This window comes from Entelurus aequoreus, linkage group LG16 (assembly GCF_033978785.1).
Source record: "Entelurus aequoreus isolate RoL-2023_Sb linkage group LG16, RoL_Eaeq_v1.1, whole genome shotgun sequence".
NCBI classification, from domain to species: Eukaryota; Metazoa; Chordata; class Actinopteri; order Syngnathiformes; family Syngnathidae; genus Entelurus; species Entelurus aequoreus.
Genome location: NC_084746.1, coordinates 35,460,180 through 35,478,848, shown reverse-complemented (window position 1 = coordinate 35,478,848; position 18,669 = coordinate 35,460,180). Strand labels below are relative to the sequence as shown.

At 38.1% G+C, this 18,669-nt stretch overlaps 1 protein-coding gene across 1 annotated transcript; it reads right to left on the bottom strand.

Annotated features, from left to right (window-relative positions):
* Positions 1–1,392: 1,392 nt before the first annotated feature.
* On the bottom strand, positions 1,393–18,595 carry fzr1a (fizzy/cell division cycle 20 related 1a). Its single transcript, XM_062022705.1, has 14 exons — positions 18,423–18,595; positions 17,193–17,266; positions 15,393–15,521; positions 15,180–15,243; positions 12,904–13,034; positions 12,751–12,833; positions 12,493–12,676; positions 7,661–7,726; positions 7,479–7,581; positions 7,217–7,401; positions 6,103–6,336; positions 5,931–6,035; positions 5,765–5,857; positions 1,393–2,140 (listed from the first exon to the last, which is right to left on the bottom strand). The coding sequence occupies exons 2-14, from the start codon at positions 17,259–17,261 to the stop codon at positions 2,099–2,101; spliced, it is 1,488 nt and encodes a 495-aa protein (XP_061878689.1). The 5' UTR covers positions 17,262–17,266; positions 18,423–18,595; the 3' UTR covers positions 1,393–2,098.
* Between the last annotated feature and the right edge of the window lie 74 nt (positions 18,596–18,669).

Sequence of the window (18,669 nt, the reverse complement as noted above, 5' to 3'; positions counted from 1 at the left end):
TTCAGTTCAACTTCAGCATTCACACGCAATTCCTTCAGGAACTGCCTCATCTAGTTCCCTTCAGTTGTTTGTTTTATTGTTGGTTGTTGTTCGATGTAGGTTTAATAGTTCAGTAATAAAGTCAAAAGTTTAAAATTCTTAAAAAAAACCACCAAAAAACCGAGACATACAAGTGATTTTTTTTTTTTAAACAAATATCTTTAAAAACAAATTCTTTAAAAGTCTTGTCAATTCCGTTGACCATTTTCAGCCATTCAACCAATACAAATGTACTTTCAATAAGCTAACTTGCTTGGAAGTTGTCAAATATGCAAACAGAATGGCAAAACAATGTCTAATATGTAGCGTCCCGTAATAGTTGGTGCCGTAGGGAATTTGATCTGTTGTGTTTTTGTTGTGTTGCGGTGCAAATATTCTCCCGAAATGTGTTTGTCATTCTTGTTTAGTGTGGTTTCACTATATGTCACAGGCTTATGACAGTGTTGGCGTTGTTTATACGGCCACCCTTAGTGTGACAGGTATGCAAGTTTATTAAGTAAGTTTTAGGACTATAATTACACTTTCCATGAATCGTTCTAAAAGGCTATGCTCATAAAGAGCGACACATATTCTTGACATCCTTAACTATAGACCATTATTAACCGTCCAACGCTACAAATAGCAATGCATTTATTCAGAGCAACAATTAAGTATCTAAATAAATAGGACAAAAAGAAGATAGTTGGCACGAATAGGTTATTTATGACTGGTGGGGATCATCCATGATATTCTATGCACTAAATGCGAACAATTAGATTATTATTTACAGTCTTGCCTCGGGGTGTTTTTAGTAGCCCTTTAAAGGCGTTACTGCTGTAACAAATGTGCTGGGTAAAGAAAGAATACATGTTGAACCGGCCTCTTAGGCTACGATAAAGACATCTGACGTTATGGGCGACATATCGTCTTGTTAGTGCTTAACCTGAGTTTCACCTTCAATGTAACATCATTAAGGGTGATCTTCAGGGTGTGGCAACAACACTCGATCACTGAATTGGGTACCGAATAGCTCTCTCTGGTGGCCAAACGGAGCATGTGCGCACAAAACAACAGCACCCTCTATCAGTCATTGGAATTGGTGGCGTAAAAAACAATAAATAAAAGTCAAAACGAGCCAAGATTATGTACAATATGTCTTTAATTGTCTCCTGTGAGAAATAGACATTATTTAACATAAATCAAGTCGGCGTAAGTGTATTGACGTTCAAGTGGTGTTAAACTGCTTTCCTCCAATCATGCCATTATTACTGTACATTTTTTTTGTACACAACACAAATAAATATCATTTATGTAAATGCAGCACACTAGTGTACTTATCAGCCAAACTGGAAAAAACAATGGGGATTGCAGATATGGAAGGTGGAAGAAATGTATTCCTGCATACATCAGGCAAAAGGAGTAAAAAAAAAAATGCTGTTAGCAGATAACAGCACACAAGCGCAGATAATTGTGTTTATTTTAAGGCTTTAATTGCTGTTAATAATGACGGGCAATGTTTTAATGTTCCTGTTGTTGAGTGTTCTGCACGAGCAAGGCTTAAAAGGGCCGTGTTTGTGCTTTCTACTCAAATGAAACCGATTTAGTTTCCATTAAAAATACTCTCATTGCTTCGTAATACATCAAAACAAAACAAAAATATGAAGTGAAGCCACTATTAATGTTTTACATTATCGTTCTGCAATCCCCTGAAAGCACTTCCAATGCCAAACTCCACAGATTTCAACCCAAATAAATTGCAATTACACAAATAAAGAATTATATCATGACAAACAAACAAAAAACAACGATGAAAGATATTTAAAAAAACAAAACAGAATAAATAAAACAATTTAAAACGAGACAAACTCAACATTTGGCAGGTATGCACAACTTGTAAAGATGATATTGTAGTGGGTTGAATTCTGAGTGAGCTTTTGTCATAATGAGCTGAGGACTGGGGAGGATGGATGAATATTTAAAGCCTGGACTTGATGCATGCCAAGGAAAATTCCCATTTTTAAAAACGTTTTCTTTTTTTTTTTTTACATTCCCCACTGTACAGAAGAGGAGAGAGTGCTCACTATCGGATCCTGGTGAAAAGGTTGAGTACTGACACAGACTCCTGGAATGAAAAAACAACATGGAGTATGTTAAAAAAAACAATGAAAAACTAAAAAAAAAACCACACTTCCGAGTAGTCAATGTACTATCAACTGTAAAAGAGTCAACACACAGCTGATATTGTCAACAGGAGTGAGTATAGGAAGGAAATAGGGATGGGAATTGCTAAAATCAAAAAAATCTACAGTCCTCCAATTAATTAATACTTTTTCATTGTTTTAAAATTGCTTAATACATCGTCACTCAATTTATCACGTCTTTTTGTTAACGGTTTGATTCTTTATTCATGATCAATTAGCTGGTTTTAGGCGACAAAGGTTTTTTTTGTTGTTTTTTTTTAAATGCAAGTATTACATTGTGTTGCTCCTAGGGTTGTCCCGATTTATTATTTATCTATTGTATTCTATTCTATACCAATATCTTGGTACCGGTACCGGCACCAAAATGCATTTCGATACCGGTACCGGCACCAAAATGTATTTGGATACTTTTCTAAAAAAGGAGACCACAAAAAATTGTATTATTGGCTTTATTTTAACAAACAATCTTAGGGTACATCAAACATATGTTTATTATTGCAATTTTGTCCTTAAATAAAATAGTGAACATACTAGACAACTTTTCTTTTAGTAGTAAGTAAACAAACAAAGGCTCCTAATTAGTCTGCTGACGTATGCAGTAACATATTGTGTCATTTATCATTCTATTATTTTGTCAACATTATAAATGACAAGTTGTAAAAATTAATTATTAATCTACTTGTTCATTTACTGTTAATATCTGCTTACTTTCTGTTTCAACATGGTCTATCTACACTTCTGTTAAAATGTAATAATCACTTGTTCTTCTGTTGTTTGATACTTTACATTAGTTTTGGATGATACCACAAATTTAGGTATCGATCCGATACAAAGTACCGGTAGTTACAGGATCATGCATTGGTCATAATTTAAGTTCTCATGTGTCCAGGGAGGTATTTCCTGAGTTTATAAACACAATATGTATTTAAAAAAATAGGAAAAAAGATTTTGTGACGATAAAAAATATTGATGTAATCATAGTAGTATCGACTAGATACGCTCCTGTACTTTGTATCATTACATTGGATGTCAGGTGTAGATCCACCCATGGCATTTGTTTACATTGTGACGCCGGTGAGCTATTGTATCCTCTTACAGTGGGTAGTGAAGCATGTTTAGCTATTCCTCGTCCTGCAGGGATGATACTTGTAAGAAACTCACTTTATTTGTCGCCATGGAGGCGAGGATTAGTGATTTAGAAGTAGCTAAAACACTGCCGACTGCGGATGGATGTTCGCTAATAGCTAGCCATGTCTTAAAGCACCTCTTCGTGAGGGCGTTTCAGTGTTATAGCTTCACCTTTATCGTTAGTTTTTAAGTCAAAATGTACTCCGTGATTGTGCGCTGCCGAACATGCTCCTCTGCTTGTAAAACCAGCAATGTCACAACGTCACGGCTCGCTGTCATGCCTGTAAAAAAAAAAAAATAGGGAACCCATCCATCCATTCAATTTCTACTGCTTGTCCCTTTCGGAGTTCTCGGGGGGTGCTGGAGCCTATCTCAGCTGCATTCGGGTGGTAGGCGGGGTACACCCTGAACAAATCGCCACCTCATTGCAGGACCAACACAGATAGAACCAGTACTTTTCAAACAGAGTATAGTATTGTTTTTCATTCATTAGTACTGCGATACTATACTAGTACCGGTATACTGTACAACCCTAGATGCTCCTATGGTAAAAGTGCAATTTTAATGTTATGTGCTCTTATAAGAAAGAATAAAGGTAATCAGAAATATCCTTATTTCAACTATTTCCCCTAAAAGACATATTAAGACAACAAATTTGTGTTTTATTCGATTACTCGAACAAATGAATTGATAGATTATTTGATGACTAAAATAACCGATAGTTGATTTATCTCTACAAAGTGCAATCGTTAGTGTGCAATATGTATTATTTATCACCCATTTTTAATTTTTCATTACCTTTGACTTTTGTTACTGTATGTAGAAATCTGCACTGCAACCATTGTGAGATAAATACAAGTCTGTACTAACTCAGGAGAGCACCAAACATAATGACTGTATGTCTTGCCTACAGTCAAGCATGGTGGTGGTAGTGTTTAGGTCGGGGGCTGCACGACTGCTGCTGGCACTGGTGAGCTGCGGTTCATTGCAGGGAAAAATTAATGAATGTACTAGGGTTGTCCAGTATACCAGTACTAGTATAGTATCGCAGTACTAATGAATCAAAAACGGTACGATACTCTGTTTGAAAAGTACAGATTCGTCATATTTCTTTTTTTGCAGGCATGACATCGTCGTCACGTCGTGACATTGCTGGTTTTACGAGCAGAGGAGCATGTTCGGCAGCGCACGATCACGGAGTACTTACAAGCAGGCACAGTGTGTAGACAGAAAAGGGAGAACGGACACATTTTAAAGATAAAGGTAAAGTTATAACACTGAAACGCCCTCAGGACAAGGTGCTTTAAGACATGGCTAGCTAGTTATCGGCTAATGTCCTTCCGGAGTCTGCAGTGTTTTAGCTACTTCTAAATCCCTAATCCTCGCCTCCATGGCGACAAATAAAGTGAGTTTCTTACAAGTATTATTATCACTGCAGGACGAGGAATAGCTAAACATGCTTCACTACACACCGTAGGAGGATACAATAGCTCACCGGCGTCACAATGTAAACAAACGGCATGGGTGGATCCACACCTGACATCCACTGTAATAATACCAAGTACAAGAGCGTATCTCGTCGATACTACTATGATTACATTGATATTTTTTATCGTCACAAAATATTATTATTATTATTATTTTTTTAAATTCATATCATGTTTATAAACTCAGTAAATATGTCCCTGGACACCTGAGAACTTAAATTATGACCAATGTATGACCATGTAACTACTTGGTATCGGATCAATACCTACATTTGTGCTATCATCTAAAACTAATGTAAAGTATCCAAACAACAGAAGAATAAGTGATTATTACATTTTAACAGAAGTGTAGATAGAACATGTTGAAACAGAAAATAAGCAGACATTAACAGTACATGAACAAGTAGAATAATAATCAATTTTTACAGCTTGTCCTTTATAATTTTGACAAAATAATAGAATGATAAATGACACAATATGTTACTGCATACATCAGTAGACTAATTAGGAGCCTTTGTTTGTTTACTTACTACTAAAAGACAAGTTGTCTTGTATGTTCTCTATTTTATTTAATGACAAAATTGCAAAGAAACATATGTTTAATGCACCCTAAGATTTTTTAGTAAAATAAAGCCAATAATGCAATTTTTTTGTGGTCCCCTTTATTTAGAGAAGTATCGAAATACATTTTGGTATCGAGACAACCCTAGAATGTACTGTGACAATCTGAAGCAAAGCATGATCGCAGTAACTCCATTCAAGATGTACACTGACTACTCTAAATCACACACAAGTTTGTTTCCTTCCTATAGTATTGTTCATTGAGAATACACAATGAATTTTGTGCGACATTGTTTATGTTTAAAAAAAATATGCGGGTATGTGGACTTGGCCTAAAATAGTCTACAAATACATTAAGAGGTGATTTACCTTTGTGGATCTCATCTTGCTAAAGACGTTCCAGAAGCGGAGCGTTTCATCTCCTGCTCCCGTCACAATGGCCTCTCCATCAGGGGACATCGCCTGCGCAAACACACCCACATCATAATTCGACTCTATGATTGAATCGACGCTCTACTTGTAACCTCACACTGACCAGGTAGAGAACTCTATAGGAGTGTCCGGTAAGTTTGGCCACCTGAGTAAGCGATGGATACTTCCACACCAGGATTTGGTTCTGGGAATAACCGTGTGTGCTGACCTGGAGAAAAACAACAACCAGGTTAAGACTTTCTTCTACCTTCTTTCCAGGTCGAGTTGTGACTCGCCAGTTCATTAGTGTGCTTGGACCAGGCCAGGTTGCACACTTGGGAGCCGGTATCGGTACACTGCAAGGGCTGGCCCGTCAGAGTGTTCCAGAAGCGGATGCAGCGGTCCGCCGTGCCGCCCCCGGAGGCCAGGAGGCCGTGCTGGTGTGGGGACCACGCGATGGCCTTCACTGCAGCCAAGTGCTCTGTGTACTGCTGCACCGGGAGGACGCTGGAGTGGTTCCACACAAGCAACTGTACGCGTAAAAGGTAAATGAGTGCATAGAAAGCGACATCTTGAACATGGTGAGTTCCAGCTTAGGGTCCCAAAATGCAGAACATCTCGGTATAGGAACAGCTTTGTTATTATTTAAAACAAACTATATTTATTTATTTGTATCTACCTATTCATTCATGGTAGTCTTATCCTACTGTCTTTTAGTAACTTTTAGTTTTTATTGTTCATGTGACTTTTTCTTTCTTCTTCTCCTGGTCTTGGTCCCAGGCCGCCTGTTGAGTACTTTTTCATGTTGTGATCTGTTTTGTGTTAATACCTTTGTTTACTTTAATACACAGTACAGGCCAAAAGTTTGGACACACCTTCTCATTCAATGCGTTTTCTTTATTTTCATGACTATTTACATTGTAGATTGTCACTGAAGGAATCAAAACTATGAATGAACACATGTTGAGTTATGTACTTAACAAAAAAAGGTGAAATAATTGAAATCATGTTTTATATTCTAGTTTCTTCAAAATAGCCATCTTTTTGCTCAATGAACTTCAAGAGGTAGTCACCTGAAATGGTTTTCACTTCACAGGTGTGCTTGAAGCTCATCGAGAGAATGCCAAGAGTGTGCAAAGCAGTAATCAGAGCAAAGGGTGGCTATTTTGAAGAAACTAGAATATAAAACATGTTTTGAGTTATTTCACCTTTTTGTGTTTAGTACATAACTCCACATGTGTTCATTCTTAGTTTTGATGTGACAATCTACAATGTAAATAGTCATGAAAATAAAGAAAACCCATTGAATTCTCATCCAATGTGCCCAAACTTTTGGCCTCTCTTGTATTTTACACTGCTAAACAAATCTACCTTTGGGTACAAATAAAGTCACTTGAGATTCTCTGCTACCTTGTTATCGTTACCGCCAGACGCTAACAGCTGATGATCCGTGCTCCACTTAAGGCCGCACACTTCCTGCCGGTGTCCTTGGAGCCGGCGTTCAGACTGCAGAGGCGGGGCTCTGATGTCCCGCTGCAGAATGACCCGGTCACGGCTGCCGGACGAGAGCTGGTCTGCGTTCCATGCCAAGGCACCTGAAGGCACAAGATGGAGTGGCTTGGAGACCGAGCGAATCCACAATAATTTACAACTTCTTTGCCTCTCCACTTACCCACTCTAGCCGTGTGTCCCTCAAGAGCAGACAGCTTCTTCCCTGCAGCGGCATCCCATATCTGCACGTATCCTTTATGAGTTCCCACGGCAACCAGGTTGCCCTAAAATTAGAACTGAAGCGTCATATCCTCTGGAGACATGTTCTTTGAAGCATTGCTTGTTTTGGAAGTAAAAACTAACCCTCTCTGACCAGCCCACCGACGTTACAGAATCTCCTTCGACTGAAAGGTCACATAGACGCGTCACCTAGAAAGACACAAAAAACATGTTCAGATGTGTTATTATTAACAGATGTTCTGGATTGACTCCAATATAAGACGGTTCTGTACAGTATTTAGTGACATGATTGGCACTTTTACATAATAAGCAAAAAGTGAGACCAAAACATGAAAAGCATAACACATTTAAAAAATACAAACCGCCTTTTTTAATGTCAATGTGGGTGCTTTTAGGTGGGAGAAGGACTCAAAGTTTCATCTGAAGGCTGGCACAGATTAAACAGACCACACACTAGGGTTGTCCCGATACCTATATTTTGGTACAAGTACCGGTACCAAAATGTATTTCGATACTTTGATACTTCTCTAAATAAAGGGGACCACAAAAAATTGCATTATTGGCTTTATTTTAACAAAAAATCTTAGGGTACATGAAACATGTTTCTTATTGCAATCGAAGAACAATGTTGTCTTTAAATAAAATAGTGAACATACTAGATAACTTGTCTTTTAGTAGTAAGTAAACAAACAAAGGCTCCTAATTAGTCTGCTGACGTATGCAGTAACATATTGTGTCATTTATCATTCTAACATTTTGTCAAAATTATGAGGGACAAGCTGTAAAAATTGAGTTACAGGATCATACATTGGTCATATTCAAAGTCATTGTGTGTCCAGGGACGTATTTATTGAGTTTATAAACATAATATGAATTAAAAAAAAATATTTTGTGACGATAAAAAATATCGATGTAATCATAGTAGTATCGACCAGATACGCTATTGTACTTGGTATCATTACAGTGGATGTCAGGTGTAGATCCACCCATGGCATTTGTTTACATTCAGGCACACTAGCTTTTATTAGCGGTGGCGCCGGTGAGCTATTGTATCCTCCTACGGTGTGTAGTGAAGCATGTTTAGCTATTCCTCGTCCTGCAGGGACGAGGAATAGCTCGTACTAGAAATGTACTTTAATAGAATAGAAATGTACTTTATTTGTCGCCTTGGATGCGAGAATTAGTGATTTAGAAGTAGCTAAAACACTGCCGACTGCAGATGGATGTTCGCTGCTAACTAGCTAACCATGTCTTAAAGCACCTCTTCCTCAGAGCGTTTCAGTGTTATAACTTCACCTTTATCGTTAGTTTTTAGGCCAAAATGCATTCGTTCTCCCTTTTCTGCCTACACTGTGTCTGCTTGTAAGTACTCCGTGATTGTGCGCTGCCGAACACGCTCGTCTGCTTGTCAAACCAGCAATGTCATGACGTGACGGCACGCTGTCATGACCGTAAAAAAAATAAAAAAATAGGGAACCCATCCATCCATTCATTTTCTACCGCTTGTCCCTTTTGGGATTGCGGGGGGTGCCGGAGCCTATCTCAGCTGCATTCGGGTCGTAGTCGGGGTACACCCTGGACAAGTCGCCACCTCATTGCAGGGCCAACACAGATAGACAGAACTGGTACTTTTCAAACAAAGTATAGTCCCGTCTTTGATTCATTAGTACTGTGATACTATACTAGTACCGGTATACCGTACAACCCTACCGCACACATGAAGACAAAAAATCAGGCATTGAGAAGTTGGGATCTTTATATATGTGGTGTGCCACTGTAATATCGACACAGCACAGGACACACTTAACGATTCTGGCCCACCACGGAGCCAGACTCTAGTCCTCCAAGCCCGAAATCTCCCGTGACTAAACGTGATCTAAAGGAGCGGGCGTATCGATCTAAAAAAAGATGGTATCGGATACTAGCATGGAAGGACCGATACTACTTTTGTATTTTCTCTTTTATACGGCCAGCAAATTACTCGATTTCCCCACAGACATGAAGAGTTTTGGTCGTAAATATTGAACAAGTTTAATATTTACCATTGTCGACCCCGACCCGTTTTGAAGCCAATTATTTGGACAAATTCCATCTTAACACACCTCAGACCATACGACAATATTATAAGACAAAAGATAATCGGGCGTTTGATGTATCTGGAAAATTGTCTTTGTGTACCCAGCTTTAGTACCCAAAAGTCCCCACTAGATGTTTCGCTTTGTTGAAAGAGTATCTCGTGGTTGCCAATTACTCCCAAAGTCGCTAAGATGGCAACAGCAATCCCTCCTGCTGTGTCCCTTACTCTCTGACAGACCAGGTGAGTTATGTGTTTTCGAGCGAAGACGAGCAGGTGGCTGTTTTCCCCTGAGAAAAAAGTCTAAAAAGAACAGTTTCTTGCAACGTTCCCTCTAAGGTGTGCGTCTGTGCAATTGCGCACTGCTCACGCGTCCTCTGCGCACCGCAAATCTATGCCACGCACAAAATCCAGTAAAAAAATAAGATTTTTTATTAAATTTTTTTGTCATAAAAAAATACAATCATGTGTGCTTACGGACTGTATCCCTGCAGACTGTATTGATCTATATTGATATATAATGTAGGAACCATAAATATTAATAACGGAAAGAAACAACCCTTTTGTGCAAATGAGTGTGAATGAGAGAGGGAGGGAGGTTTTTTGGGTTGCTGCACTAATTGTAAGTGTATCTTGTGTTTTTTATGTTGATTTAATTAAAAAAAAAAAAAAAAAAAATATATATATATATATATATATATATATATATATATATATATATATATATATATATATATATATATATACATACATACATACATATATATATATATTTTTTTTTCTTCATATTTTTTTCACTATAGACAGCGATTTTAAATTTGACAAACAAGTCAATGGCGTTTTAAAATCGTGTTTTTATCATCTTCGTCTTTTAGTAAAGGTAAAACCATTTTTATTTTTTAAACCTTTTTGAAGAAGTCGTGCATGCTTTTATTTCAAGTCACCTGGACTACTGCAATGCACTGTATGCTGGCATTAGCCAAAAAGCTCTCTCCAGGTTGCAGTTAGTCCAGAACGCGGCAGCACGACTTTTAACAGGGGCCAGGAAACGCGAGCATATAACCCCAATTCTTCAAAGTTTTCACTGGCTCCCTGTTCATTTTAGAATTGATTTTAAAACCTTGCTGTTTGTTTTTAAAGCTTTACATGGACTGGCACCTCAGTATATCTCGGACCTCATCCAAATTTACACTCCTGCGCGCGCTCTGAGGTCCGAGAGCCAGCTCCAGCTCGTGGTGCCCAGGACGAGACTTAAAACCAGGGGAGACAGGGCCTTCTCTGTGGTCGGCCCTAAGCTCTGGAACACTCTGCCCCTCCATGTTCAAACTGCTTCCACAGTGGAGTGTTTAAAGTCTCGTCTTAAGACCCACTTTTATTCTTTGGCTTTTAACACTACTGGAATGTTGTGTTGTCTTCTGTCCTCTTGTGTTTTTTTTATAAATTTTGATTTCTATTTTACTGTTTTAATTGGTTTTACCCTTTGAAATAGTTTTTTAATCATATTTATTTTTTATATTGGTTTTCTATTCATTTATTTTTTGTTTTTATTCAGTCATTGGTGAAGCATATTGTTTTTAACATGGCTGTGCAGCACTTTGGAAACATTCTTGTTGTGTAAATGTGCTATATAAATAAAGTGGATTGGATTTGATTTTTTTTTCCTTGTGCTTCCGGTACCAATCGATCCACGGACCGGTACCGGGCCACGGCCCAGTGGTTGGGGACCACTGCTGTACAGTACATAATGCGTTCAGCTTGCCTAATTGACAAAATTGTTTGATGCGAGCATACATATACTGTAATGAATACAAAAAAAACATGTAAATAAAAAAACATGTACAGTAAATGAAAATAAAACACCATGTAAATGAAAAAACATATAATGTAAATGAAAAATATATACGATTAACAAAAACACAAACGAAAAAAAAAAATCAACTTCTACTACACTAGAGCTGGGCAAATAGGCCACATTGAGAGAAAAAATGTGTCTGGGGGGCCAATTTGTATGTGTGTATAAATTATATGTACACATTTAGGTGTAAAAATCTGCTGTAAATATGTGTGTTTGGGTCCCTTTTTTTCAGGAACACTAATACCAAAAGTCACAAAGTCCAATAGAATTCTAAAAACGTTATGACAGACCGCTTCAAAAAATGGAATTGAAATTTACAGTTTTTTACTGAATGGGACAGCAAAAATGTACATGAAAATAAAGAAAGTGGGATTTACAATATTAACTATGAACAATCAAACACTAAATATTAACAACATATGAACGTAGCTCCTCTTTTACTTCTCAGACCAGCTCCTCGATAGTTGTGTATCTTTTACAATCAAGTAAAACACAACAAAAATGTAAAAAACGGAAAAATATGAATGCAAAGTGTAATAAACACCTACAATATGATATATTATCACGTAAAAATCTGCTTCCGCATCTGTTTCTGAGACACGCGTTTCAGGCCGGCTGCTCTGAAAACAAACCCTGCTTCCTCTGGTTTGTTCCTGGTCTGAGCTGCTGTGACGTAGATTATCGTAATAACTCGTTTAACACCCAAAAGCGCAGATTTCGACCATTGAAAAACATTCTATAGTTCCAGGCTTACGGTCTATTAAAAACAACAATGCACATCATAATGACGGCAACACTTTTGATGTTAAAGGTCTACAAAATGATGTAGAACGTCCGGTGGGCCGGATTGAAAATTTTAACGTGCCGCATGTGGCCCGCGTGCCGTAGTTTGCCCAGCATGCACTACACAGATTTCACTTAAAGCGAGTATTTTTTGGAACGTAACCCCAGCGTTAAACGAGGGAACACTGTATACGATTTTCCTTTGTGTTCTTTTTAATACAGGGGAGATCATAACACACCCACCTGACTAGTGCAGGCGCTCCACAGGTACACACAAGTGCCCAGTCCCACGCTGAGGACGTTGAGAGAGGACCAGTCCACTAAGTTGAGGTAGAAGTCATCTTGGAGCTCTGGAGCGTCCAGAACTTTAAACGGTATTTTGGAAATCTTGCGCATGGGTTTCCGTGGCGAGCGCAGCAGTTTTTGGCTGCAAAATACAAAACATGCCATGAGTATCACACCATTTTTGCCTCTTTCATTAATACAAAGTTGATGTTCAACCTGTTGCTGCTGACAGGCGATAAAGAATACGGAGAAACTGCGTTCCCATCTTCTTCAAGAGACCTTTTAGTACTTAACGAATACTACAAAATACAAGCAGATATTTTACGTAAATATGCCAAACTAAACAACAAATACAGAATAGTAATTTACGTTAAAAAGGCTTCTCCGGATGGGAGTGGATGGCTGCAGACGGCGATCCTCAGACTGGGGGTCCTGGACTTTGTCTATGCCGGCTCCTAGAAGCTCGTTTTTCAGCAGTGCAGAGTAAGCGAGACCGTCGGCTGAGGGCAGAGAAGTGCAAATGCACACAAATTCATTCAAAGCCCGTATTTTCCTGGGAAGATCACTGAATAGTCACTGTGCTTCTTAAGTCTGTGTAAGCGTGCCAAACCATTCAAAAGATTACATTTGATTGTGTGGAAATGAGCAGTGATAACAAGTCAAGCATACAGCACAGAGGAATAAACCTTGTCACGCAATACAACCGAGTTAGATATTGCTGTTTAAAATGTCAAACCAAGCTACAAATATGGGGACCAATTATGTCCACTGCAGGCATACCTCAGATCAGTGAGCATCATAAGACTTGACCTGGCAATAGTATTTTACCACTGATAGAAGCCAGAGAGGAACGTGATGATGACCATAGGGCTGAAAAAGGAAATTATTGAGACGTGGGAAAGCGTACAGTACAGGCCAAAAGTTTGGACACACCTTCTCATTCAATGTGTTTTCTTTATTTTCATAATTATTTACATTGTAGATTGTCACTGAAGGCATCAAAACTATGAATGAACACGTGTGGAATTATGTACTTAACAAAAAAAAAGGTGAAATAACCGAAAACATGATTTATATTCTAGTTTCTTCAAAATAGCCACCCTTTGCTCTGATTACTGCTTTGCACACTCTTGGCATTCTCACCTGAAATGGCATTCACTTCAGGTGTCAGAGTTTGGATGCCTTCAGTGACAATCTACAATGTAAATAGTCATGAAAATAAAGAAAACGCATTGAAATGAGAAGGTGTGTCCAAACTTTTAGCCTGTACTGTATATCATGGAAAAAATTTAAATTACTGTATGGCTGATGAATATGTTCTCAAAGCATAACAACTAAAAAGATTATAGAATGATGTAACAAATGATAATGTGCTGTATTGATGTCTTCCCATTGGCCATATCGTACTGAGGACACACCTTTACCTTCAATCACTTTCCTCATACTCGTTCTTTTTGTCATCATCATCTGTGGTGAATACTCACAATCATTTGTATTATCTTCTCCAGAATTTTGGTTGGTTTCAAAACTGAACACATTTCTTAAAAATACAATAAATCATGATTGTATTGTATTGCACAACCAAAACAGTTCAATCTTTTTTCATGGGGAAAAAATAATTCCAAATTGGAACAAATAGTCAGTCGTATTGCCTGTCAAAAACCTTCAACGAATACAGTGTTTCCCAAACATTCATTTATTTTGAATGGCCCGCCACAAATACATTGGAACTGGCACAAATAGATTTGCCGCTATCTTTTTAAGAATTCACTGTAACCAGACTCTTATTTTGAAACTTTTTACTTTGAAAGTCTCCCTTCTGCTTTCTGTTTTGTCCATCAGTAATGCTAGTGTCTCTGCCGCTTGCTATTGGTGCAGAAGTCATTGCAATGTTATTTTTCCTGCGCTTGAAGAGATATATTTGAAGCATTAATGGCGTCACCTAAGTGTGTGTGATGATTCATTGGTGTTCTGATATAATTATAATAGGGTGACCCATGTGTTTATTAAATAGTTTCTACTTTCTAACACAGGTCCTAAACATTTAGCTCCATCTTTTGACACTTCTTCCACTCCCGTCCTTGCACGCTACACGGCTATAACAAAGATGACGGGGAGAAGACGCTGTCGAAGGTGAGCCACATAAATAAGACCACCCACAAAACGGCGCATCCTGAAGCGACTGTCAGAAAGCGGCTTGACGATGATCTGTAAAACATAATCTATGCAACATTTTGACCAAAGAACCACCATTGAAGTAAAAATAGTCACACACACTCGGTACATGTTATGTAGACCACAGTGTTTTCAATTTGGAAAAATATCATAATATGACCCTTATAATCCGGTGCGCCTTTTCAATGAAAAAAGACCTGAATAGACCCGCTCATCGGCAGTACGCCTTTTTTATCCGGTGCGCCCTATGGTCCGAAAAATACGGTATTTTATTGGATGAAAAAAAGGAAGAAATTATTGCACTTGTGTATTTCAGACACTATAATGAAGCGAATGCACACTTTAGCACACTTCCCAAATATTTCCCCAGGAATTTGCCTTATTTCAAATGTAAACTTACCAAAAAACAACATGTTACAATTATGCAAACCCAGTGATGTGGGAACGACTGCATCACATCCATGATTTACCTTTGTTGCTGTCTGCGGTGCCATCTTTCGTTTTCCTGTTTTGATTGTGTGACTTCTCAATTTCCTGTGCCAGAACAACACAGACACATTACGCTTCATCAAGTGAGGCTTTACACTTGATTGAGCACAGCATTAACCATCAGCTCCGAAGGGGCTTTGACAAATATGCCACTAACAGCCTGCCCCTCTGGTTGCGTTACGCCGCACACTCACATTAATGCGGTGGAAGTTGACGCTCCAGTTGGCTCCGGCCCGCGAAGGAATGAAGCGATCGCCGTGTTTGCTCGGGGAGGACAGTGGGGAGCCGGCTGGTGACAGAGCTCGCAGCCCTCCATAAGCTTTCTATAAGGGAGAAGTCATTTATGACCAAAGGCCTTCAACTGACTTATCACAATGACCATAAAAAAATATTTTTTTTCTAAGGCAGGGGTCAGCAACCCAAAACGTTGAAAGAGCCATAATGGACCAAAAATTTAAAACAACAAATCTGTCTGGAGCCGTAAAAAATGAAAAGCCGTATATAAGTCTTATTATGAAGGCAACACACGATGTAAGTGTCTATATTAGCTATAATAGCCTACAATCAAAATGACTTTAAAAGTCTTATGTACCGGTAAGTGATATAATGAACGCTCAGAGGCTACTCACAAGGTGAGATAACTCCTGGAAATTACTGGATTTTAACGGCCAAAGGTATAGATGTGTGTGTCCAAGTTAAAGTAAACGGCAGGCAGTCTTCTTTCAATACATTTATTACAATCTTTGGCAAGCTAGGTAATGTTTGCTGTGGTCTGGAACAACATTGCACACAAACAACTATGAGAAACGCAGCCAATATTATATACAGACAATGTGTCATGAGACATGCAAAACTAAATTATATACAAAGAGGATAAAAGTAAAGGATATTAAATGAGCTCAAATATACCTACAAATGAGGCATAATGATGCAAAATGTACATACAGCTAGACTAATAGCATGTTAGTATCTATTAGTTTGCAGTCATCCACTGACCAAATATTGCTGATTAGCACTCCAACAAGTTAATAACATCAACAAAGTGCACCTTTTTGCATTCACGTGCAGCGTGAAACTTTTGGTGGACAAAATGAGACAAAGAAGGAGTGGAAGATTTTACATGTAAACAAACTGTTGTGTCACAGTCCACACTATGGTGAGTTCAAGAACCGCTGAAATAAGTAGGACAAAATTATGTTCACCAAATACTGTCATCAGTGAAGCATACACACAAACATATTAAACAGTGGGCTTTCTAACAATTGGGAAGGTTTGTGTCATGTTTGTCCTCAAACAAAAAACACACTAAAACAAAAAAAATATTCCCCCCCCCCATCTTTTTCCATTTTTAATCCTGTGGGCTCTGTACCGAGGACGTTGTTGTGGCTTGTACAGCCCTTTGAGACACTTGTGATTTAGGGCTATATAAATAAACATTGATTGATTGATTGATTGATTTTTTGAAAAATGCTCCAGGGAGCCACTAGGGTGGCACTAAAGAGCTGCATGCGGCTCGAGAGCCGCGGGTTAATGACCCCCGGTCTAAGACATTAACCTTCACACACACATTAACAGCCACAAAAGCCAGTTGTTTCGTCGTCTTGTATTTATGTTTTTCCAGTGACCCCATCTGTTAAGGCTGCACGATTTAAGTGTTTATTCTGAGATATGGGGGAGTGATACACCCTCTCTACTAGGACTTAGTGCTTAAAATCAATCTACAATTATCAAATCAAATCAAATCAAATATTACATTTATGTTACATTTGATATTGCTACTATGGTACATTTTCAGTCTACTTTATACCTTTTGTTTTTGCCGTCTTTTTGTGCCCTTGTGTGCATTATCCTTTCCATCTTTTGTAACTGAGCTACTGTGTGGAACTATTTCCCTTGTGGATCATTACAGTTTGTCTAAGTCTATCCTACCATAGTGAAAACCATTGAGGCCAATTAGTAGCTATCCAAACAATACTTGCACTGTGTGTACTTACCACTGGGCTAGCGTTGGCATTGTGGATGTTGATTTGTCTTAGCAGCCTGGACTCGTAGTCCTGATCCATAGTGTCTAAAAAGAGGTTGTTAATGCATCACCTTTGAACCAGCAGGGGACAATGAGTAATTAGTCACCAGAATTTTACAGTAAAAGCAGTGGGTTTTTTACAGCATATAAAAAATTAATAAATGGAATTGAATGGAGAAACACCACCACTGTTTTTAGCGGTAAAATTCAAGCAACAGAGCTGCCTTTTTTTTTAACCGTAAAATGTTGTATTAATGTTTTTTTTTTCTTCTTTTCAATGTTTTAGTGTTTTACTGTATATGGAAAAAAACACTACCAAAGTTGATTTTACGGTAAAAAATTCAGTCGGCGGAATTTAAACCGTAAAACCTATTCTCAATTTTACAGTCTACAATTTGATTGCTAATTTGTTTTGAAATCATAAGTCAAGCAGATATTTAAGTACAGTATTTATCTTTATTTTAAAAAAAATTGTTTGGAATACGTGATAATATAATATTTTTATTATATTGAATTTTAAAAGATTTCATAATGATTGTTGATCAGTAGAGGCAATGATCAATGCTTCACCGCCTATACTGCATATCAAATACACTTTCAAAAAACATGTCTAAAGTGTTGTTTGAGAGTAGTAGTTGGAAGGGGAATATCTTAACGCGACAGAAATATTATAATTGACAGCAAATAACAGCTGGCCATCCCTTTGACAATTGTGTGACACCCGTCAATATAAATTAGGTTCACCTAATTTAAAAGTAAAAGACTGCATTGCCATAATATATGAAGGCTACAATGTAAGCCGATGATAGTATGAAACCTTAACACAATACTGTTAAAATTAAACTTCAAAATGCCTTATTTAAAAATATAACAGGCATGCTGACTGATTCACAGCTTATTGTATTGCACCTTTATCAGCACAACAGTAGTAGCTTCACTAACAAGCTGCTAACCATTGTAAGCGCATTATTTTAAGACAACAAAATACACTTAAATGTAAAATTAATAAATCGAAGTACAGTAACAGTTTAATCGGTTAGTAAATCAGACACGACAAGGACTTCGATTTGGAAAAACCGAACTTGAACCTCTTAATTCCTTAAATGCTATGCTAATGATAGCCAGCTATGCTAACTACGCTCGCGGTGCAGGAACTTAAGTAGAGGCATTGTTTACAATTGACATTTGCGTTAATGCTCACCGTCCCGTTTAGGAAAACGTCCGCCGACCCCACGCCCAAATAGGCCTTTTCCTTCCTGATGTCAGTTTTTATTTAAAAAATACAGTTAAATTCGTGTATCGTTAAAAAGATTTTTGAGAAAGGCTTTTCTCCTGCCTAGCGTTGAATGCCTTTCGCTAAGCATCACGGGAGAACGGTGACGTCACTGTTTTTGAATCGCGCTTTTCGGGTTGCCAAGGAAACGGACACTGTTTACTTCCTTCCGAAA

Bases quoted from the DNA above. Each gene is read 5' to 3' on its own strand.
- fzr1a (XM_062022705.1), bottom strand. From the start codon at position 17,261: ATGGATCAGGACTACGAGTCCAGGCTGCTAAGACAAATCAACATCCAC. The intron at 6,337-7,216 runs GTAGCAGAGAAT...TTACGCGTACAG, and splicing joins CTGGCGGTAACGATAACAAG to TTGCTTGTGTGGAACCACTC. The intron at 5,858-5,930 runs GTCAGTGTGAGG...GTGTTTGCGCAG, and splicing joins CCTATAGAGTTCTCTACCTG to GCGATGTCCCCTGATGGAGA.